The sequence below is a fragment of the Pristiophorus japonicus genome, chromosome 14 (assembly GCF_044704955.1).
Source record: "Pristiophorus japonicus isolate sPriJap1 chromosome 14, sPriJap1.hap1, whole genome shotgun sequence".
NCBI lineage: Eukaryota > Metazoa > Chordata > Chondrichthyes > Pristiophoridae > Pristiophorus > Pristiophorus japonicus.
In genome coordinates, this window is record NC_091990.1 from 125,068,220 (window position 1) to 125,093,683 (window position 25,464).

At 43.7% G+C, this 25,464-nt stretch overlaps 1 protein-coding gene across 1 annotated transcript in view; it reads right to left on the bottom strand.

Annotated features, from left to right (window-relative positions):
* ano1a (anoctamin 1, calcium activated chloride channel a) overlaps positions 1-25,464 on the bottom strand; it is a 379,673-nt gene that overhangs the window by 243,118 nt on the left and 111,091 nt on the right. The window contains exons 3-4 of the mRNA XM_070899592.1: positions 14,507-14,794; positions 2,867-2,965 (exon numbers count right to left, since the gene is read on the bottom strand). Of these exons, the coding sequence (XP_070755693.1) occupies positions 2,867-2,965; positions 14,507-14,794 (387 nt within the window). The remainder of the gene's footprint in view (positions 1-2,866; positions 2,966-14,506; positions 14,795-25,464) is intronic.

Sequence of the window (25,464 nt, forward strand, 5' to 3'; positions counted from 1 at the left end):
TGTGTGGAATTAGTCCAAGGAGGATTGCTGGCAGCGGGAACTCCCAAAAAGGCAGAGAACAGCAAAGCAACAGGGGAAACCAGGAATTGCCTGAAAACTGTGCCTTAAATAAGCTCCTACATACTTCCCAATGTTTGTTTATGCAGAGTGCATGTGTGAGCAAATATCAGCATTTGGGAAAAGGGGAACTGAAATTTGGGATCTAGTATGTATACTGGAATATTGGGCAAGATAGACAAAATAGTGTACGTTGGGGCAGAATTTTAAGGGGAAGACAGGTTAGGAGCAGGGGCGGTGTCTGAAGCAGTAGGGAAAGGCGGGAGGCCGGATTTAACAGCAGGGCCTGATTTGCATGGGAATCAGTCTGCAGACAGCAAGATTGACAGGCTGATTGGCTGCGGGCGGGTAGGCCCATGGTACGAGGCCACACAACGAAGGGAAGGAGGGATTGCGTGGGATGGACGGAGGAGCAGGAGGGATGGGACGGGGGAAGGTCGCCTGATGAAAATTGGCCGCCGGAGGAGCAGGGGTGGACCCCTGGATTCAGGAGGCAAGTGTAAAGGCATTTACCTCCTGGATCAAGCAGTCCTTCGCCTTGCATTAGCTGGCGGGTTCCACGAGATGTGCAAAACCTGATCAGCTAAAGTTAAAAACGAAATGGAGGTTAAAGCGAAGGCTTCCAGTCTCATTATAATATTTAAATAGACTACCCACCTCCTGGCAGTGGATTGAGTAAAAAAATTTCTCCTCCTCGCAGTCTTAAATGGCCGACCCCTTATTCTGTGACCCCAAGTTCTCGATGACTCAGACAGAGGAAATATCCTCTCTGCATTTCAAATGTTACATGTTTCGATGAGATCACCTAAACTCTAGGGAATATACACCCAGTCTACTCAATCTCTCCTCATAGGACAATCCCCCTCCATCCCAGGAATCAGTCCAGTGAACCTTTGTTGCACTCCCTCAAAGGCAAGTATATCCTTCCTTAGATAAGGAGACCCAAACTCCACAGTACTTCAGGCATGGTCGCACCAGGGCCCTATATAATTGCAGTAAAACTTCTTTACTCTTATACACCAATCCTTTTGTAATAAAGGCCAAAACACCACTTGCTGTAATAAAGGCCAACATATTATTAGCAAGATCTTCCTCCATCTGCCATTTAAATTAGTTAATTCATATTGTCTGCTAATGTGGCAGAGATTTTAAGTGTTTGTCCCCAAGTGGTCAATAAAATCGATAATACAACAGACTGATTACGAGAACAAGCTGCTTTTATTTTGAAGTGTAGACCTAGGTCTCTGTGTGATGTTGCAGCAGAATTAATGGCCATCTCAGGAGAAGGGGCAGACCTGTGATTTATATCAAGTAGTTATGGATCTAGGCGCATATTCTATTGAATAACAGAAAAAAAATATGGATCAATAACCAAGCTTCAATTTAATCCAATGCCTTATATTGTTTGGCTCTTAAAGTAGCACACAAGAAAGTGATAAGAAAATAAGAAACAGGAGGAGGAGTAGGCCATATGGCCCCTCGAGCCTGCTCCGTCATTCAATAAGATAATGGCTGATCTTCGACCTCAACTCCACTTTCCCACCCGATTCTCAAAAATCTATTTTTCAGCCTTGAATATATTCAACAATTCAGATATACTGCTATCAAACAGGAATTGCTAGGCATTAGTATATGCATGGGCAACATTCCTTTATTCAAAACAAAATTAGCTTTGTAGGAAAAAAATACTTCAAAAACATTTTCATCCTTCCCTAATGAGGGTTTTTACAAAACTTCTGATCTGTTGCACAAATGGTGAATTTTTAAATCACAACTCAACCACACCTCTTACAAGAATAAACAACTGAACCACAATGTAGGCCCCAATTCAAACAGCAAATGCCTGCACTAAATGGAGACCAAAATCAACAAAGATTATGGTTGAATGTCAGCTCTTTCAATATCAGCCAACTACAGCAGCATTCCTGTTCCTTCAGTGTAGGCAATAAAACTGAAAAGAACACATTTATACAGCACCTTAAATCCTTGGGATTTACCAGAGTACCTCACATCTATGAATTACTATTAAAATGTAATTATAGTTGTTATGTACATTGTCAGTGGTTATGTTACTGAATGAGCCGGAGACCACAAGTTCAAATCCCACCATGGTAGCTGGGGAATTTAAATTCAATTAAATAAGTCTGGAATTTAAAAAAAAAACTAGCATCAGTAAAGGTGACCATGAAACTATCGGACTGTCATAAAAGGCCATTTGGTTCACCAATGTCCTTCAGGGAAGGAAATCTGCTGTCCTTACCTGGTCTGGCCTATATGCGACTCTTAACTGCCCTCTGAAATGGTCTAGCAAGCCACTCAGTTGTATTCAAGGCGACGGCTCACCACCACCTTCGAGGGCAAATTAGGGATGGGCAATAAATGCTGGTCACGACCACACCCAGTGAACGAATTAAAACAATGTAAGCAAATTAAGGCAATTTATGCAGAGCAAGGTCCCAAAGACTAAATGAGAAGAGTGCATGTTTTTAGTGATGTTGGTTGAGGGAGCAATGTTGGCCAAGACACCGGCACAATGTATATGCAAGAAAAATGGAGCACTTTGCTTTACAAGTCCTTCTCTCTCCCACTCAATACCACCTTCATTCATGATCTTCTTTAGTTTGAAAACCCCGCAAATATTAAATATGCAATTTAAATTTTTTTAATTGGTCCCAAGAGCTTTGGTTGTAACTTGAACATTAACTTAAAATATTGGTGCTGAAACTTAAAAGGTATCCAAACCCTCCAATTGGAATAGCTTACAAGTCATGTTTAACACACCTAAATATATTATATGATCATAGCTCACCTTTTTGGTGGGAATCTTAATCTTCAGAAATTCTGCTTCTCTGCAAAGCACATGCCATGGTGCATGTATCTTCACAAATCCAAGGCCGTAAGCTTTTGTCTGGGAGAGGGGGGAATAAAAGCAAAGGTTTACCGCAATTTACGGAAAATTAGCACGTTCTCAATTCCTTTTCTAATGATGCATTGAAACTTTACATTGTGTATAGTATTGCTGCACACCTACGAGCACTATAATTATCCTGAAGCCAGTTGATATTGTAGTTCAACAATTCCCTGTCGATCACGCCAAGTCATTTTCATGCATACACTCCATTTGTCACTACAGGTCCACTAAAAGAACTGTTCCATGTCTGTCTGGGGCTCTCCATCATCAGTAACTGCACATTACTTCAGAAGTTATTGGACATCATACTGGTGATGGGTCTGTTTTCCATTTTCTTCCCTCATTTATCTTTTCCCCTTTCTACCCCCATATTCCTCACCCTTTGTTATTTACTTCCTCAGCCGCCATTAGGCAGCCTGAAAAAAAAAACTGAGGATTTTAATTTAGATCATCTGTTCTCCATTGTCTTCCCTCATTCATCTTTTCCTCCACCCTCTCCCATTGTCCTTTCCCTTCGCTATTCACTCCGCTAGAGGGCAGCCTGAAAAATTTTGGGATTTTAACTGAAATGTTCAACAAGTATTTGGGGGTTGGTAACATGACGATAGAATATAGTCTGTTTAGCGTTGTACACAGGTAAACCCCAGCACAGATAGATGGAATGTAAAGATATTTGGTTACAGGAGATAAAAACAAATGGGTTGGTCAACTGCCATCCATATTTCAATGGATGCAAGCATACACAGTACACAATGTACTTCATTGAAATACTTGTTTGAGAATCTCAAAGAAGCCACGAGAAAAGAGCGAAAATAATACATCACTTTCACCTACGTGAAGGAGGCAGACAAAAGCAGGAAACTATAGACCACTTAGTCCAACATCTGATTTCCATTATTAAGGAAGCAGTAGCAGGACATTTGGAAAAGCATAATTCAATCAAGCAGAGTCAGCATGGTTTTATGGAAGGGAAATCACGTTTGACAAATTTGCTGGAGTCCTTTGAGGATGTAACGAGCAGGGTGGATAAGGGGGAACCAGTGGATGTGGTGTATTTGGAATTTCCAGAAGGCATTCGATAAGGTGCCACAAAAAAGGTTACTGCACAAGGTCATGGGGTTGGGGGTAATATATTAGCATGGAGAGGGGATTGGCTAACCAACAAAAAACAGAGAGTCGGGATAAATGGGTCATTCTCCAGTTGGCAAACGGTAACTAGTGGGGTGCCGCAGGTATCAACTATGTACAATCTATATTAATGACTTGGATGAAGGGACCAAGTGTAATGTAGCCAACTTTGCTGATGATACAAAGATGGGTGGGAAAGCAAATTGTGAGGAGGACACAAAAAATCTGCAAAGAGATATAGACAGGCTAAGTGAGTGGGCAAGAATTTGGCAGATGGAGTATAATGTAGGAGAATGTGAGGTTATCCACTTTGGCAGGAAAAATAGAAAAGCAAATTATAATTTAATGGAGAAAAATTGCAAAGTGCTGCAGTACAAATGGATCTGGGGGTCCTTGTGCATGTAAAAGTTAGTATGCAGGTACAGCAAGTAATCAGGAAGGCAAATGGAATGTTGGCCTTTATTGCAAGGGGGTTGGAGTATAAAAGCAGAGAAGTCCTGCTACAACTTTACAGGGTATTGGTGAGGTCACAACTAGAGTACTGCATACAGTTTTTGGTCTCCGTATTTAAAAGGAAGGATATATGTGCATTGGAGGCTATTCAGAGAAGGTTCACTAGGTTGATTCTGGAGATGAGGGGGTTGATTTATGAAAATAGGTTGAGCCCATTGGAGTTCAGAAGAATGAGAGGTGATCTTATCGAAACATATAAGATTCTGAGGGGATTCGACAAGGTGGATGCAGAGAGGATATTTCCACTCAGGGGAAACTAAAACTAGGGGACATAGTCTCAGAATAAGGGGCCGCCCATTTAAAAAACTGAGATGAGGAGGAATTTCTTCTCAGAGGATTGTAAATCTATGGAATTATCTGCCCCAGAGAGCTGTGGAGGCTGGGTCATTGAATATATTTAAAGCGGAGACAGACAGATTTTTGCGCGATAAGGGAATAAAGGGTTACAGGGAGCAGGCAGGGAAGTGGAGTTGAGTCCATGATCAGATCAGCCATGATCTTATTAAATGACGGAGCAGGCACGGGGGGCCAAGTGTTCTCTACTGTAACCATCGACTGTTCCCTCCAAAAAAAGTGACAAATCTTCTCTCTCCTAGGTGACTGATTATTAGACTTAAACCTTTTCATAAATTACAATAATGGAAACAAAAAGTTACCCGTTTCACACCAACTGTGCAAGTGTAGAAGGAAAGCTTACATTTGGGTTGGGATGAGCAGTGGTTCTGCACAATTAAACTCTCCAACTGTAGGTATATTGTTTTTTTTACCCCCAACAAAAGGAAAAGGGTCGGGTAGAACAGGGTCAAAATGGATCACTTTCCAGCGTTTTTAAATATGAGCTACTTCAGGTTTGGAACTCAATGTAACACTTGTCCCTGTAACTCTATAATATGCTCAACACAGGAATGCCTGATCCCACTGTTGAACAGGAGGGAAATATTCCATTCTTCAGGACTGTCATACTTCAGGTCAGGTGGAGTATAATAGATAGTTCACTGGCTAACCAGTGCAAGACTACAGTGATATGATATTGTCCCAAGTATAGCAGGTGATGTCTCTATCCACAATTGATGCTGGTGTCATTTTTCTTTTAAGACTTTGTTCAAATTGACTCTACTGAGTTAGGTTTATATTCAAAAAGTAACAAGGCAGTTTAGGAACTAACTGACAACATGCATGCTACCTGAATCTGAAATAGGGTGCATTGTACATCAATATTATATACTTGTGCCAGAGATTGAAGATAGATAAGAAAGACAACTCATTTACAAACAGCAAACTTTTAAAATGTGGTTATCCTTCCAGTGTTAATGTATTCAGAAATGCATGTCAACAGTGGAAAACTATTCAGCATCAGAATCACAATGGAAAGTTTCATAAATGCTCACCAGCACAGACAAAGATACTAACTATTAACCTACAGTCACAGGAACAGGAATTAATGAAACAAGTTGGGATGAATAACAGCAATAACTGGTATGATTTGTACGGTTTGAAGCTTTGATGTTTAAAATTCAGGTCTTTTTTTTGCCTTGGTTTTGTCAGAATGTGGGAAGAAGCTCCACAAATCAAGAATTTACAAGTTTAAAAATAAAGTTAGCAAACTGGTGTGTTTTTTTTCCCCTGTTATTCACCCAAATGACTCTTAACAAAAATGATGAACTGGGTACTCTTCATATTCAAGATCCAACTTTTTCATTTATGACTCTCTTTCATCTCAAACTTTAACATTCCTGGCAGACAGAGAAACAGATCAAACAGGAACATTTAGTAAACAGTCAAAGGACACAGCTACAACCAAACTTGGTCATTCTAATCACAGGCAACTCACAAAAGGTCAAAAGTTCAAACTCTGTCTTGGAACTGGAAGTACAAACATTTCACAAAAGGATTAATGTACCTTACAGTGGCACCGAGGTTACAGTAAAACTATTACACTTACGCTCCAAATTGTGCAGAGCAAACTGCATAAACCCAAAATTTAACACTTGCCCAAATGGTTTTTTTGACTGCAATGTCAACTTTAAAAATTCTTTAGGGAATAAAGAAAGGAGATGAAGAAAATTATCTTTTATATCCAGGAGATAATATTTGCCAATAAATATGTGTGCTTTGAGCACTTTAAATATTTTTGGCTCAGTTATGTCACTTAACCATTACAATTGTATTATTTAATAACAGGTACTTATATTTGGAATGCGACAGTGAAATATGCTTCATTGCCAATTAATCCAAATTGCACCCAAGGGCTAACTTGTGCTAAATTATAAATTCGTTAGTTCCACTTAAGAAGCACAATTCATTAGGCAAATATGAGCACAGCCTACAGCAGCTCAGGGTTTACTGAAGTGGGAGCCACAATTGGCAAGAAGCCTTCAGCAACTAACATTTGTAACATTAACTTGCTTGTACAGAGAGACCTTTTAAGTGGTTGGGACAGACGGATAATCTTTTCACCAGATGAGATTTATGATAATGAGTGTGACGTATCATACTGCTATTTGTTCAGCGAATACATACTCGAATACTGGATGCAACCAACAAATGGCTGTTGCAACAGGCCCCTCCACCCCCCCCCCCAGGGCACCTCTTAAAATTGACACTAGTCCAAAGATTATGAATATAGATTTGAAAAACAATAAGTGGGGCTAATAAATTGTGAAGTAGTGCCATCACTGATAGACAGTGAAAGCTGAAAACAATATGGCCAGTGCTCTGACATCAATACAAAATACTGCAGAGATCGTTTACCCCTTTCAAACCACGAGTAAACGGATGCACTTTAAAAAAAAAATGAAGTTGCTTATGAGCTCCACCAATATGAATAATTGCAAGATATGATTATGGTACGGAGTCATACTGTGCTGAGCGAGTTTATGTCAGAGACAGGACTTTGATACTTGGCCTCATTGCCAACTGAGCTGGGGTAAAAGCCAATTCGTTTGGTCCCGTTATGGGAAAGTACACAAGAACGTGTATGCTGGGTGACATTAGGATCAGACATGGCTGGGATACCACGTTGGTGGATTAGCCGGCAGGCATTCACAGTCCAGGCGCGCATATCAAGAATGCCCACTTGAGCGAGGTATTGGATGGGGGGGAAAATGTAGATTAGGGTTGGCAACTGGAATTTCTCCTACAATCCACATCTATGAGCATTTTAACCCACAGTACACAAGAACTAGGAACAGGAGTAGGCCATTCGGCCCCTCGCGCCTGCTCCACCATTCAACGTGATCGTCTACCTCAACTCCACTTGCCCGTGCTTTCCCCATATCCTTTGATTCCCTTAATATCCAAATATCTATCGATCTCAGTCTTGAATATGCACAATATCTGAGCCTCCACAGTCCTCTGGAGTAGAGAATTCCAAAGATTTACCACCCTCAGTGAAGAAATGTCTTCTCATCTCAGTCCTAAATAGCAGACCCCTTATTCGGAGACTATGGGCTCATGTTCCGGCATGAGTTGCTCCTATATTTTTGGAGCAACTAGTTTAGAATGGAGCATCTTAGAAATTGCAATTCTCGGCATTTAGTTTGCTCCAATTTTAGTGAGTTAGAATAGTTTCATTTTAGAACAGTTCTTTTTCAAAAAGGGGGCGAGGCCAGCCACTTACACCTGTTTTGCAAGTTTAGGCAGCGAAAACTTACTCCAAACTAACTTAGAATGGAGATGTGTAGATTTTTGTACGCTCAGAAAAACCTTGCCTACACGTTAGAAATTAGGTGGAGGGAATGAGAGTTGGGGGCCCGGGGGGAGGGGGGTGGGGGAAGGGAAGTTTACAAGCATTAAACACTTCACTTTTACAAATAAAGAGCCATCATCAATGATAAATAAATCAATAAATCAACTAAATAAAAAAAATAAAAAATAACAAAAATTCAATCAATAAATAAAAAATTAAGTTTCTACTCACCTACTGCAGCACCAGGAGCCCTTCAACAGCATACTGGGATGGCTCCCCGCCCCCCCCAGGAGATGCTGGTCAGGCAGGCCCCGCATCTGACCAGGACTTCGGCGGACCCAGTCGCCGACCATCACTTCAGGCGGGCGGGCCCCGCCGCCGACCAGCACTTCAGGTGGGGGCACGCTGCCGAGGACTTTGGGCGAGGCCCGCCCCCAGCGAGATGCCGGGCGGGCGGGCCCCACCGTCGACGAGATAAGGGCCGTCAGGCCACTCGGCCAGGGATAAGGTCGTCGCCCGGAGACAGGACGCGCTGGGAGGACCAGGAGCTACTGCGCACAGCGCAGCTGCCGGCACTGGTTTTGGCACAGGGCTATAGCTCCGCCCCCAGCAGCTCCTGCTGCACCGCGCCAAGCTGGAAACGGGCCTACAGACATCGGAGAATCGCGAGGCAAGTATTTGGCGCTTTTTCAGTTCCACAAATTAGGTGGGCCTCTGCCATATGCGCCGTTCTAGCGGGGGTCTGAAACTTGAGCCTTATGATTCCTGGCTCTAGACTCCCCAGCCAGGGGAAAACAACCTCCCTTCATCTACCCGGTCAAGCCCTGTACAGTAGGCATTTTAAAAAAAAAACACCAAGTGGTTTCAAAAGTGTTCCTCTCAGGCTGTAGATCCAAAATGGATTCAGTTATGTATGTTAGCGTTAACATGTAATGTTCACAAAAAAGGAGGCGGGTATGTTTGGAAGGCAGGGTACGATTGCTCTCCCAGCTCAAGGAGGTCATGTTTGCCATATGTTGGCCCCATAACCACTCACATGTTTGCCCCGAAGTGTCAAAAACAGCTTCACGTATCTGTGCCTGGTTACAATGGAAAACTGGTCCTTTGCAAACCCTCAGTGAAAACAGGAAACTGAGCAAATTTCCACTGTACTACAAATGGGCAAGGTTTAAAACTGTGTAAGTGTTCAGAGGAACTAACTAGAGTTTAGAAATTAGGGCTGGCCAAACAACTACAAAATACATATACCATCTCAATTTCTACATTTCCTTGGATAATGAGGTCTCTGAAAGCTAATTATTTATGAATCTGCCCAAGCTTGCTGGACATGGACCATGTCCCAATGGGAGGAAGTGTGCACACCTGACCAGGCAAACAGAAATTGTATCCAGGTGGATTTGCCAGCGATTTGGTTTGGAGTCTCAATGATGCTGGTGAAGTTTCTACCTGTGTTGGACATCCAGCTAAATCGAATATTCCCAGTTTCAGTAACGTTATGCTCCCTGGTACGAAAGAATAAAGACAATCAAGTTCCGAATACCCGCATCCCACTCCCATTTGCATCCAAATGCAAAATCTTCTAGCTTTCACCCGGCAGGGGGCGGGGGAGCAGTAATACGATCAGGGCTCCTCCTTCCCATTAGAGATGGTGATAGCCCAACTGTGGATTCAGCATTAGTTACTGCCTTGAGGAGAGAATGGAGAGAAGGTAAGGGGTGGAAAATTGGGAGTTAATGAGTTAGCACCAAGTACCCAGTTTGTAATTTACAAGAATCATTTCAGCACTAATCTCATTTACAAAAACGTTACAAATCAGAAGAGTCGTGCAGTATAGAGCTATCTACACAATGACTAATCACTACAAAGACTCCAGCTATCTGAGTTACATTAATCAGATCGCTACATAATTGCTCCTACCAGTTGCTGATCCCCATTCGGATGCTGCTGCATGGATTCAGAGCTATTAGCTCTTCTCATTACTGGACTGGATTCAAAGCTGAGATCATTCTGAGCATCAGGGAAGCAGCAGTAGGGGAATAATATAAAAAGACAAACAATATACAAGACACGTAGTGCTTAACTAAGTAAAACATATCAAACATTACACAAACACACATGATAAACAGGCGCAAAAATATGGGCTGCACTTTAATGAACCTGAACTTTGATTGTCAGAGTCAAGTAAACATGTTGCAACCAACAATTTGGGACTTATCCTCCCTTAGCTGTATGCACTAATAAATATGATGTCATCTCAAATAGATTACGTATGGGATGAAATGGTCTCAGTTAACAGTGTTGAAAATTATCCAGTAATATTTCTCTATTGATAAGGTCCATGAGTTCAATTGAAAAAAATTCTTAATCACGATTATTAGAGGCAGAATTTGACAAAAAAAAAAATCAACAGGTTGCTCTTGCTAAAATTTAATAAAATAACTTTTATTGGTCAAAATGGAATGTATATGTCTGGATAATACGTGCTTGCTTCAACACCTCCCAGGCTTGGCAGTGATTTGATTCATTTGCAATCGTAGACAAAAGCCCGTTTGCTTGATTGTAGCTTAACCAACACCTCCGTAAGGAAAGCCATATTTAGGGAGTGAGTGACATTTTAAAATCCCCAGCAACTCAGTGCAACTTAAGTAATATGCACACAGGAAAAAAAAAAAAGGTGCTGCGTTTGCTTTTTATCCCAAATATCTTAATCCCATTGCCCCAAAAGATGCTTTTGGGTCTTTGTGGAGAGATCTAGCTCAGTTATCCCATGTCCCATACCAGTCAGATGTGCTGAATAAGCAGTAAATCCACACCACATACCGCACTGATAACCCTTAAATATACCTATTTTAAGTTGCTTTTAGTGGTGAAGAAAATAATGTTGCAGCATCAGGCACACCATATTAATCCTCAATTATATACACAACCTAAAAATCACAATATATACAAAGAGATAAAGCAATTAAAAGGGAGAATCAAATACATATGAAATAATAAAAGTAAACTGCACAAAGATATACAATACAATGAATAATTCGGTACATTGGCTGTTTTTCCAAGGTTCACTCACTTAAAAAATATATCTATCAACTTGTGCACCAGCCGCAATTAAACTCATCCAACATATCCGAGTGTTTCAACAGAATTATTGGAGCTGCAGAATATCCAATGATTAGTGAGAACAAATTGCCGTATAGTCCAAATCCATTTCAAACACTGGACAGGTTTGTATGGCGTATTTTCATTTGAATATCAATGTTAACCTGAAGTCAATAGAAAATAGACTTTGCACCAAGTTGGTCCTGGTCAGTCAGTTGCTGAGCTTACACAAGGCTCCAGTTAAAATGATGAGATTTTGCTCCCTGTGGGTAACTTGTGTGCACATGAGGGAATGGAGAAAGGGAATGCTACCATGGCTTCTATTTACCACCAAAAGGTAAAATAACTAAATACGGAATAAAAGCTCATTGTTTTATGTAAAGTAGAAACTGAGAAATTAAAAATTGGAACACAAAAGGCCAATGTGTCAACTAGTTGATTAATTTATAGCATCATCCTGTCTTTCACACCAAGATCTTTCCAGATCTCTGGTTTGGTTTGTCTTCCAAGTTCATGTTCTATTTGGGACTTAGGCATTTACGCTTGTCCATATCCCCATTCTCCTCTCCTCAAGTTTCTCCGTCCCCATCTCCCCTCTCTTCTGCGTGTCTCCCATTCTGTAGGTCTCATGCACGCTTTCTCTCTGTACATCTGCAGGCCTCTCTTTGTATTGCTCTTATTATCTTCTGCTCAGCAAAACCTCTCTGAAACCTGGAACCAGACCTGGGGTCCAATCAGCTGATAGCTGCAAAAGTGATCTTCCCGCACTCTCTCTGGATAAGGAAGGAAGAAGATATTTTCCAAAGTAGTGGGCCTGGTCTGGGCTGGGAGGGACCAGGGAACCCAAGCACAGATGTTGTATTGACCAGGGCCTAGGGCTATGAGTAAACGGGTCACACTGGCTTGGAAATGAGCACGTGAGCAAAAAACACTTAATAGCAGACAAAGAGAAGCAGCATTAATTGGCAAACCACATAATATTAAAATGGATTTTGTAGCACTAATACACCATCTTCAACTCCATAGATAAATCAAGGTGTTTGCTTGCACAGTAGTGACAATGGAGGGAATCGCTAGCTCAGAGCCCAATATTGCTAGGAGAATACTTTGATTTAAAAAAATCTGATGTATTTATTCTCCGTGGAATATATTATATGGGAACGAGGAAAGGAGCATTGGAATACTCCGCATCAGTAGATAGTGGTTTTATTCGGAGCAAGTGGAGATTACCCGTCTTTAAAAAAAAATGTGTTCCTGGGATGTGGGAGTCGCTGGCAAGACCAGTATTTATTGCCCATCCCCAATTGCCCTCGAGAAGGTGGTGGTGAGCTGCCTTCTTGAACCTTTGCAGTCCGTGCGGTGAAGGTACTCCCACAGTGCTGTTGGGGAGGGATTTCCAGGTGTTTGACTCAGCGATGATGAACGAACGGCGATATACTACCAAGTCAGGATGGTGTGTGACTTGAAGGGGAACTTGCAGGTGATTCTGTTCCCATGCGCCTGCTGCCCTTATCCTTCTAGGTGATGGAGGTGCAGGTTTGGGAGGTGCTGCCGAAGAATTTGCAGCACACACTAGATGACAAGTCAAGCTTTGCATTCAGATTTTGAATATGGAAAAACAAATGCTTTTTAAAATTAAAAAGCAGGCTCAAAGAGCTTGTGCTGTGGACTCAAAAAATAAAATTACCAGGTATATCAATTCCTTACATATATCCATGTGACTTCAGCCCAGAAATAGAGGTTGGGGGGGGGGGGGGGGGCGGGGAAGTGTCAGGAACAAGTGGCAACAGATCATGGAAAAACACCACCTTTGGCCCCAGTGAGGTTAAGGAGGAGCAAGGAAGGTGCTGAGGCCACATTGCAGAAACCTCTCCTGGAGAGGGAGCACTCTGGTAAGTCACATGGTTGCAAAAGACAACATTACTGTAAGAGTAGTGGAGGCATGGACCATGTGATTCCCATTGACCAACGAAAATAGTTAGAAGAATGTTGGCAGCATGGGTCACATGATCTCCGTAGACCAATCACGTTGTTAGAAAGCTGGATGGTTCCATTAGATTGCTACCAACCGCAATATTGGAATTAGATAGATAGGGTTGGTATAAACTCAGGAAAATGCCAACTGTTGGATGGTTAGACTTCACATGGGGAGAGTGGGGGCTCTGAAATGGTATCCTGTGTGTCAGTTGCTACATCAGAGTTACTGGTTTTACAAGGGATCCAAAACATGTATTCTGCAGCTTAAGTCATTTCAGAGTGTAATTGCTGTGCAGCAGAATGGTTGTGTGGACCAAGTACAATAAGCCACAGTAGGGGCCTGTATGACTATTGAAATACACTTCTGTCCATGTTGCTTAGAGATCCAATGTGGCCAAACACAAGTATCTAAATTACTGTGAGCACTGTTAGCAGACACACACATTTCAAACTCCTCTGACTTCGATGGAGGTGTAACCCAATTAGTTTTGGGTACAGTAATAATTTGTACAGCGACGTGACTCTCAATGACTTCCAGGCTACAGACATACTTCTGGCATATTTGATAGATATTTGTAACTGTACAATAACACAATGAGGAGGATTGTGGTCACTAAGTAGTATGGGAGAATACGAAAGGGTTTGACTTAATTGTATTGATTGAACTAAAGAGCTGCCTGGCCGATAAAAATATGTAGGTCAGGATCAAAGACAATAGCGATAGAAAAAAGCTCAGCTCAATACTTACCGTGAACTCCTTCTCCGGTGGTTCAAGCAGTTCTGTTCTGCATATTCCCTGTATATTACCACATTATAGTACCAACATCTTGCTGCTCATCATAAAAGTGAGCTACATGAAATCATATTGAAGGTTTTCCACAATAACTAAAAGGTTCTCCAAAACAAAATCGGACAAGGCAAGAGAGCGCCAAACACTTATTATTTCACCTTGACATTGGCGGAATATCTAGACTTGTACTCCTCCCCCCTCAAGAGAGAACTCTCTCCCAACTACACCCTTCTACCCCAAAGACAAACAAACGTACCCCCAAAACAAACAGTTACTTGCTTTGTTGAGATGGGTCATAACAAGCCCAGGAGCTCTGCATGAACATGAAACATTGCACCATTACCTCCTCATCGCTTTCCAGTTCCAATCCAGCTTCTATGAGGTTTAGTTCAAACTCCTCCCTACGCAGTCTTCGGTCATCCTCTGGGAAATCCAATGGTTGGAGATTAGTATCTGGGTCTTGCTCCTGGTGACGGCTGCCTACTGAACCCCGGTGGCGCGAGTTTAACGCCTTGCGATTTGATTTCTTGTACTGATACACCAACACATAATCCACGTGGCGCTTTCCATCTTGCAAATACAAGCCACTGGGCTGTCGCGCATCCTGGTCTGTTGCAAAGGCATTCAAAATCTAAGGAGACCAAGGGAAAAGGAAAGGGAAATTATTTCATAAGAAGCTTGACTCTCAAACTCCGTTCAAAATTTACATTAATAAATGGCTTAGGAGGTAGATGTAACAGTGAGTTTATACAGACCAGGAGAGTCAGATGATATAGGCTGTTCAAATTCCTCCATGGCCTCGCCCCTCCCTTTCTCCATGACCTCCTCTAGCCCAACAAGAACTCTGAGCTCATCCATTTCTGGCCTTGAGTGCGCATTCCCAATTTCCTTTACTTCACCATTGGCAGCCATGCTTTCAACTGTCTAAGACCCAAGTTCTGGCATTCTCTCCCTAAACCTCACCAACTCTCTCTTCCTTCAAGATGTTCCTACCTCCTTGACCCAGCTTTTGGTCATCTGCCCTAATTTCTCCTCATATGGCGTATTGTGAAATTTTGGTGCTAAACGCTCCTGTGAAGCGCCTTGGGATTTTTTTTACTATGTTAAAGGTGCTATATAAATGCAGGTAGTAGTAGTTGTTGTTTGCAAAGCAAGCTTCAACCACAATATCAGAAGACACCCTGTACCAGTATAAATGTATTCCTTTCGTATGCTAGCAAGCCTCATGGCTCCTTGGAGTGAGATCTCATTTAATGCCAATTGTAGGGAGTTAAGCCACAAGGAAGTGGGACACCCCGACAGCCAGGGAAGATATGAAACTTTGCCACTGCCCCAGCCACCATTCTGGGCTGGCTTCAATCCCAGGGCCTACAGCTGACAGGATAGTGTGGTAATGCCGTGCCCCACAACAATAGTTTACACATCATATATCTTGATATTTTAATATGTCACTGTGCTCTGGTCCTGCTCAGCTCAAATAACTGGAGCAGCACCACACTCACTGGAACAAAATGGTACTTGATAACATTTCTACCACAGTATCAGATTTAAATATAAATCAATTTGGTTGAAGTACTGTTTCGAACAGTAAATGGAATCAAAGTTGCTTTATTTTCCTGCAACACATGGGGTAATCATGAATTGTTGGAAGTAAATATTTACTCAAGAATGATTGAAAACATGCCAAAAACCAACTTTGGCTCATATCTAATCATTACTTGCAATAAAGAGACAATATCCCAGTTGTGACAGTTCTTTCAAGGGTATAAGAAAAAAAGGCCTGAATCTCAGCAACACTCAGGAGATAATGTTTATTTTATAGGTACATAGCATTTGGTTTGACTGGTTAATGGAAGGATGGTGTGCTGTAATCTGGGCTCAGTACAGTGATTGGAATCTGCAGTACCGGATTAGTGGAACTGCACCAGTTAAATGGAAGGCTTCAACAAGGTGGCGCCAGATATTTTAATTCATTCACAGGGCACATCTGATACATCTGTACCAGACATATTCCGGTGATCAAAGTGACAATTTCAGTGGCTGAGAATGGAAAAATTGTTGCACTTTTTTGGTCCCTCAGAAATATGCACAAAGAAATCTTGGATCGCATATAGCACTTCCCAGATGTGGAGTAAAGCTGCCTCTGCCATCTCAACAATGTGCCTTAAAAAAGTACGATCTATTTCACCACAGCTTCCCCACAACAACTGGACCTCTGTCACATGACTATCCATCAAATCATTTACAGGTTTGTGCTGCAAGGCTGTGCTCACTAGTAAGAGTTGAGACCGTCTAATCTCATTTCACATTGCACTCTTTCAATCAGAGTAAAGACCTCAAAAGATCCTCCAACGCCCAAAGGCACTTTTGTCATGCATGTATGCTTGGATTTACTAGCCACCAGGTGGCGCCACTGTCGGAGGTCATTGGGCTGTGCACACATGTGCACGGCCCAGGTATAAAAGGCCAGCCATCTTGTAATGTAATCACTTTGGGCCCTAATAAGGTACAGCCAGGTTTGTACCTGTTCAGAGTTTACAGTATTCAGTCTATTGAGTTATTGCATTCACAACATTTGGTGACGAGGCAACAAGATCCTTTGCATGCAAAAATGAGCACAATTGGAATTCTGGAGCGATTCCTGGAGGGAGAAGATTGGGCAGACTTTGTAGCCCGCTTGAACCAGTACTTCATGGCCAAAAAAATGGAGGAAGAGGCAGACAGTTTGGCGCCAGGCGGTCCTCCTCATGGTTTGCGGTCCGAAAATCTATGGACTCAAAGAATCTCCTCTTGCCCTTACGTCCAACGGACAAGGACTATGAAACATTGTGTGCTCTGGTACGTGACCATCTCAAATCAGATGAAGGCATCATAATCTCAAGATATCGATTCTATACGCACGTTCGTTCTGAGGGCCAGGATGTATTGGAATTCGTTGCCGGCCTAAGTCTAGTTGGACCGTGCAAGTTCGAAACTGCGTTGGCAGACATGCTGCGGGACTTCTTGATAATCGGCATCAACCACGAGGTGATCCTGTGTAAGCTACTGGCGGCGGAGACACTGGATTTGAGCAAGGCCATCACGATTGTCCAATCATGCATGACGATGGACAAAAGCTTAAAGCAGATATCATTGAAAAATCGGAACTTGGCAAGTACTGTAAACAAGATATTATCGTCGTTTGGCAGTGCTGCATATGGCAGGGCCTGCGTATGCGAAACCTGTGGCTGCTCAAAGTTCGCCAACCGGAATGAATCAGATATCACCATGTTGGTGTTGTGGGGGAAAATAGTCGGCATCATCAGTGTAGGCTTAAACAGTATATTTGTAAAGGCTATTCGAGAGTGGGGCATCTCCAGCTCATGTGTCCGCAACTGAGCAAGCATGCTGCGACACACCATGTGGGGGATGATGACCAATCTAGCGCGGATCCAGATATGCAATCAGATACCAGAAGAGGAAGTGTACGGACTGTATTCGTTCTTAACAAAGAGCCAACCGATAATGGTTAATGTTAACTTAATGGTGCGCCGGTATTGATGGATTGGACACGGGTGCGAATCAATCAATTAAGAGCCAGAGGACATTCGACAAGCTGTGGGATACTAAGGCTGTGAGGCCTAAGCCGAGTCCAGTCAATGCCAAGTTGCGTACGTACACTAAAGAACTCATAATGGTGATTGGCAGTGCAGTAATCAAGGTGTCGTATTATGGTGGAGTTCACGATTTACTTTTATGAATTGTTCCAGGCAATGGTCCAACGTTGTTCGGCAGGAACTGGAGGAAAAAAATCAAATGGAACTGGAACGAGATCAAAGCGTTGTCGTCGGAGGAGGATACTCCATGTGCTCAAGTGCTAAGCAAGTTCCCCTCACTGTTTGAACCAGGCATCGGCAATTTCACGGGAGACCAAACTGCAGATCCACGTGGACTCGGATGCAAGACCCGTCCATCGTAAAGCTCGGGCAGTTCTGTACATGATGAGGGAGAAGGTAGAAATCGAACTGGACAGACTCCAGCATGAAGGGATCATATCACCAGTCGAATTTAACGAATGGGCCAGCCCCATTGTTCCCGTGTTGAAAAGTGATGACAGTGTCAGAATTTGTGGAGACTTCAAGGTTACGATCAACCGAGTTTCGAAACAAGATCAATACCCGTTACTTGAAGGGCTGATGACCCATTTGCAACACTAGCCAGGGGGTGGGGCGGGGCGGGGGGAGGGGTCATTCACAAAACTGGATCTGATGTTGGCCTACATGACACAGGAGCTGGTCAACATGTTGAAGAAACTTACGTGCATCAACACTCAAAGGACTGTTTATCTACAACAGGTGCCCTTTTGGAATTCACTCGGCTGTAGCCATATTTCAGAAGAACATGGCGAGTCCACTGAAGTTCGTCTCCAGAACCTTCGTGTTCCAAGATGACATCCTGATCACAGGTCGTGACTCCGCCGAACATCTGAATAACCTAGAAGAGGTTCTACATCGTCTGGATAAAGTGGGACTCAGACAGAAATGCACAAAGTGCGTCTTCATGTCACCGGAAGTCGAATTCCTGGGGGGGGGGGAGGGGGGGGAAATTGCTGCTGAAGGCATCAGGTCTACGGACTCAAAAACCAAGGCCATCAAAAATGCATGAAGTCTCAGAATGTGAAGGAGCTGTGATTATTCCTTGGTCTACTCAATTACTTTGGTAATTTCTTACCTAGATTGAGCACCTTATTAGAGCCACTGCACATGCTGCTAAGTAAAGGCGACAACTGGGTTTGGGGTGCGTCTCAAGATAGAGCTTTTGAGAAAACTACTAATCTGCTTTGCTCAAATAAGCTGCTGGTATATTATGATCCGTGTAAGCGTCGAGTATTGGCCTGTGATGCTTTGTCGTCATGTGGAGTTGGTTGCGTGTCCAACAAGCTAATGAGTCAGGCAAATTACAACCTGTTGCATATACTTCAAAAAGTTTATCTAAAGCAGAAAGAGTCTACATTATGGTCGAAAAAGAAGAACCAGCCTGTGTGTATGGGGTTAAAAAGATGCATCAGTACCTGTTTGGTCTTCGGTTTGAACTGGAAACAGATCACAAGCCACTCATTTCATTGTTTTCGTAAAACAAAAAGGTATCAATACCAATGCATCATCCCGCATCCAGAGGTGGGCGCTGACATTATCTGCTTATGATTATGTCATTCACCATAGACCTGGCACTAAGAATTGTGCCGATACATTGAGCCATCTGCCGCTGCCCACACCGGAAGTGGAAATGCCACAACCAGCAGATCTACTGTTAGTCATGGATTCTTTTGAAAGTGAAGGAACCCCTGTCACGGCCCAACAAGTTAAGAACTGGATCAACCAGGACCCGATATTATCGGTTGTGAAACGTTGTATCTTTAGTGGTGATTGGTCTGCCACACCCAAAGCAAATGTGTGAGGAGACCAAACCTTACATCTTACGCAAAGGCGAACTATCCATTTAATCAGATTGTTTACTGTGGGGTAATCATGTTATTATGCCCAAGAAAGGCAGAGCGAAATTTATGCATGATCTACATAACAGACATCCTGGTATTGTCATGATGAAAGCCATTTCCAGGTCTCATGTATGCTGGCCTGGAATTGACACTGATCTGGAATCATGTGTGCATCAGTGCAACACTTGCATGTAGCTGAGTAAAGCACCAGCAGAATCGCCACTGAGTTTGTGGTCATGGCCATTTAAACCATGGTCCAGGATCCACATCAACTATGCAGGTCTCTTCCTGGGAAAGACGTTCTTCATTGTGGTGGATGCTTATTCCAAGTGGATAGAGTGTACAATCATGTCATCCAACACATCCACAGCTACCATTGAGAGCCTTCGTGTCATGTTTGCTACGCATGGTCTGCCTGACATCATTGTAAGCAACAACGGATCTTGCTTCACCAGTATGGAGTTTCAAAAGTTCATGAAACTCAATGGTATCAAACATGTGAGGTCAGCACCATGCAAACCCGCATCCAATGGACAAGCAGAGCGTGCGGTCCAAACCATCAAGCAGAATATGAAACGTGTAACTCAAGGTTCACTGCAAACTCGCTGGTCATGTATATTGCTTAGTTACAGGACAAGACCCCATACGCTTACCGGGATCTCCCCTGATGAACTATGGAGAGGCCTCAAGACCAGGCTCTCTCTTGTCCACCCAGACTTAAATAATTGTATAGAATACAGATGTCAAAGTCAGTGAGGGTATAATGATCGTGCTACTTTGTCACGCACCAATGTCAGAGGGGAAGTGCTTGCTAGTGCTGTTGGGGAGGAGTTAAACTAATATGGCAGGGGGATGGGAACCAATGCAGGGAGACAGAGGGAAACAAAATGGAGACAAAAGCAAATGACAGAAAGGAGATGAGTAAAAGTGGAGGGCAGAGAAACCCAAGGCAAAAAACAAAAAGGGCCACTGTACAGCAAAATTCTAAAGGGTCAAAGTGCAATAAAAAGGCAAGCATGAAAGCTCGGTGCCTCAATGCAAGGAGTATTCGGAACCCAGGAGAGGGCTCTGAGCTAGTTAGGGTGGGTGAGAGCTCAGATGAACAGGACCCCAAGAAAGAATGCAAAAGGCAGGAGGCAACAGAGCAGAGTAGCACTGAGGTAAGTGTAAACCACAAGATGATAGGAAGGGACAATATGTATGAATATAAAGGGGCTGCAGGAGGGGACAAAACTAAAAATCATGGTTTAAAAACTAGTATTGAAACACTCTACCTAAACGCACACAGCATTCGAAATAAAATAAATGAGTTGACGGCACAAATCATTACAAATGGGTATGATTTGGTGGCCATTACTGAAACGTGGTTGCAGGGTGGCCAAGACTGGGAATTAAACATACAGGGGTATCTGACAATTCGGAAAGATAGACAAGAAGGGAAAGGAGGTGGGGTAGCTCTGTTTATAAAGGATGATATCAGGGCAGTTGAGAGACAATATTGGCTCAAATGAACAAAATGTTGAGATGAGAGATAGTAAGGGGAAAAAGTCACTGGTGGGCATAGTTTATAGGCTCCCAAATAATAACTTCACGCTGGGGCGGACAAAAATCAAGGGAGGAATGGAGGCATGTGAAAAAGGAGCGGAAGTAATCATGGGGGATTTTAACCTACATATCGATTGGTCAAATCAAATCGCACGGGATAGTCTTGAGGAGGAATTCATAGAATGCATACAGGATTGTTTCTTAGAACAGTATGTTACAGAACCTACAAGGGAGCAAGCTATCTTAGATCTGGACCTGTGTAATGAGACAGGAATAATAAACGATCTCCTAGTAAAAGATTCTCTCGGAATGAGTGATCACAGTATGGTTGAATTTGTAATACAGATTGAGGGTGAGGAAGTAGTGTCTCAAACGAGCATACTATGCTTAAACAAAGGGGACTACAGTGGGATGAGGGCCGAGTTGGCTAAAGTAGACTGGAAACACAGACTAAATGGTGGCACAATTGAGGAACAATGGGGGACTTTTAAAGGAGCTCTTTCATAGTGCTCAACAAAAATATATTTCAGTGAAAAAGAAGGGCGGTAAGAGAAGGGATAACCAGCCATGGATAACCAAGGAAATAAAGGAGAGTATCAAATTAAAAACCAATGCATATCAGGTGGCCAAGGTTAGTGGGAAAATTTTAAACAACAGCAAAGAATGACTAAGAAAGCAATAAAGAAAGGAAAGATAGATTACAAAAGTAAACTTGCACAAAACATAAAAACAGATAGTAAAAGCTTTTACCGATATATAAAACGGAAGAGTGTGACTAAAGTAAATGTTGGTCCCTTAGAAGATGAGAAGGGGGATTTAATAATGGGAAATGTGGTAATGACTGAGACCTTAAACAATTATTTTGCTTCGGTCTTCACAGTGGAAGACACAAACACCATGCCAAAAATTGCTGGTCACGGGAATGTGGGAAGGGAGGACCTTGAGATAATCACTATCACTAGTGGGGTAGTGCTGGACAGGCTAATGGGACTCAAGTTAGACAAGTCCCCTGGTCCTGATGAAATGCATCCCAGGGTATTAAAAGAGATGGCAGAAGTTATAGCAGATGCATTATAATCTACCAAAATTCTCTGGACTCTTGGGAGGTACCAGCGGATTGGAAAGCAGCTAATGTAACGCCTCTGTTTAAAAAAGGGGGCAGACAAAAGGCAGGTAACTATAGGCCGGTTAGTGGGGAAAATGCTTGAAGCTATCATTAAAGAAGAAATAGCGGGACATCTAGATAGGAATAGTGCAATCAAGCAGATGCAACATGGATTCATGAAGGGGAAATCATGTTTAACTAATTTACTGGAATTCTTTGAGGATATAACGAGCATGGTGGATAGAGGTGTACCGATGGATGTGGTGTATTTAGATTTCCAAAAGGCATTCGATAAGGTGCCACACAAAAGGTTACTGCAGAAGATAAATGTATGTAGAGTCAGAGGAAATGTATTTGCATGGATAGAGAATTGGCTGGCTAACAGAAAGCCGAGAGTCGGGATAAATGGGTCCTTTTCGGGTTGGAAATCGGTGGTTAGTGGTGTACCACAGGGATCGGTGCTGGGACCACAACTGTTTACAATATACATAGATGACCTGGAAGATGGGACAGAATGTAGTGTAACAAAATTTGCAGATGACACAAAGATTAGTGGGAAAACGGGTTGTGTAGAGAACACAGAGAGGCTGCAAAGAGATTTGGATAGGTTAAGCAAATGGGCTAAGGTTTGGCAGATGGAATAACAATGGCGGAAAATGTGAGGTCATCCACCTTGGGGGAAAAAAAAAAAAACAGTATAAGGGAATATTATTTGAATGGGGAGAAATTACAACATGCTGCAGCGCAGAGGGACCTGGGAGTCCTTGTGCATGAAACTCTTGAGTTTACCTGCAAAAACATAAACATTAAAGCCATGCCACCCGACCTGGGTGACACAGCAGACATTTTCAAGGCCCCTTTTTTTTTTTTTAATTATTTTTTTTGGTTTTTTTTTTTGGGGCGCTAAAATCAAATTTTCCCAGTGCCCCCTATAAAAGGGAAGGGGGACACTAAAACCACCGGCAATTAAAACAAATTAAACCTTAAAACGTAAAATCAAATTAAAATTTGGTTGCCGGGCGTGATGATGCACTCCAGTCCCTCCGGTGCCCACCTCTCGCGGAAGGCCGCGAGCGTACCGGTGGACACCGCGTGCTCCATCTCCAAGGACACCCTGGACCGGATGTAAGAGCGGAAGAGAGGCAGGCAGTCAGGTTGAACGACCCCCTCGACCGCCCGCTGCCTGGACCGGCTGATGGCACCCTTGGCCGTGCCCAGGAGCAGTCCTACGAGGAGGCCTTCGGACCTACCCGCTCCCCTCCGCACAGGGTGCCCAAAGATCAGGAGAGTGGGACTGAAGTGCAGCCAGAATTTCAGGAGCAGCCCCTTCAAATAGTGGAACAGGGGCTGCAACCTTGTGCACTCCATAAAAACATGGAACACGGACTCCTCCAGACCGCAGAAATTGCAGGCGGCCTGGGAGTCCGTGAACCGGCTTAAAAATTTGTTGCACGGCACTGCTCCGTGCACCACCCTCCAGGCCAAGTCCCCGATGAATAGTGGGAGGACCCCTGCGTAGAGTGCCCTCCATCGGGGACCCCCGCCTCCTCCGGACGGCAAGATGGTACGCCATGGCGTGTCCGGACGGCCGGCGAGGATGGCAAAGTTGAGGGTGTGCAGGAGCAGCCCGTACAGGAAACCCCTCCGCGCGGAACTGAAAGGCACGGAGGGGATTTCCCCGAGGCGGCTCAAGTTGTGAGGCGCCGGCCCCCGAGGGAGGTTCCGGGGTTTGGCGCCGATGAGGAATTCCGTCCGGACGGGGGTCAGTTCGGACGGGATCTCCCCCCGTGCTTGAGCCTCCTCGATGCACCTAACGGAGTCAGGGCCCAGAGCTGTTTTTAGCGACTCGATGGCATCGGCCGCGTGGCGGACGTTGGCAGAATTTAGGCGCCGCGCCAGCGTGTCTGGCGCCATCCAGCCCGCTCCTCCGCCATCGAGCAGGTCCCTGACCCTGGTCACCTCACCAGCCACAGCCCTCTCTTCCGACCGCCACATAAAGCCTCGGCCGTGGAGGTACGGATTCCCGAGCAGCGGTTCCTGCAGGACGGCCGCCACTCCAGCCGGCGGAGAGCTGCGCTTGGTGGAGACTTTGTTCCAGACCCTGATGAGTTCCCTGTAAAAGACAGGCAGCTCCCGGAGGGCGGTTCCTTGTGCATGAATCCCAAAAAGTTAGTTTGCAGGTGCAGCAGGTAATCAGGAAGGCGAATGGAATGTTGGCCTTCATTGCAAGAGGAATGGAGTACAAAAGCAGGGAGGTCCTGCTGCAACTGTATAGGGTACTGGTGAGGCCATCCCTGGAGTACTATGTGCAGTTTTGGTCACCTTACTTAAGGAAGGATATACTAGCTTTGGAGGGGTACAGAGACGATTCACTAGGCTGATTCCGGAGATGAGGGGGTTACCTTAATGATGATAGATTGAGTAGACTGGGTCTTTACTCCTTGGAGTTCAGAAGGATGAGGGGTGATCTTATAGAAACATTTAAAATAATGAAAGGGATAGACAAGATAGAGGCAGAGAGGTTGTTTCCACTGGTCAGGGAGACTAGAACTCGGGGGCACAGCCTCAAAATACAGGGGAGCCAATTTAAAACCGAGTTGAGAAGGGTTTCTTCTCCCAGAGGGTTATGAATCTGTGGAATTCTCTGCCCAAGGAAGCAGTTGAGGCTAGCTCATTGAATGTATTCAAATCACAGACAGATAGATTTTTAACCAATAAGGGAATTAAGGGTTACGGGGAGCGGGCAGGTAAGTGGAGCTGAGTCCACGGCCAGATCAGCCATGATCTTGTTGAATGGCGGAACAGGTTCGAGGGGCTAGATGGCCTACTCCTGTTCATAATTCTTATGTTCTTACATTTCTATCAATGATCCTGTGTATGTACTGAATTATGGTCAAGGTCCCAAATGGATCACCGGTACTGTTACGGCCAAGGAGGGCAAGAGTGTTTATCATTAAGCTCAAGAATGGGCAGACATGCAAGAAACATGTCGATCAGATAAAGCTGTGGCAAACTGATGAACCGGAATAGTCTGAGGAAGACACAATCAGTGACCAACTAACCTACCTTCAGTCATCAGAGGACTCTGCTCTCAATGATTCTGGACTTTCAATCCCTGACATGGTCATTGCCTCTCCCATTAGATCGACTACCCAGCCCCCGTCACAACAGACTC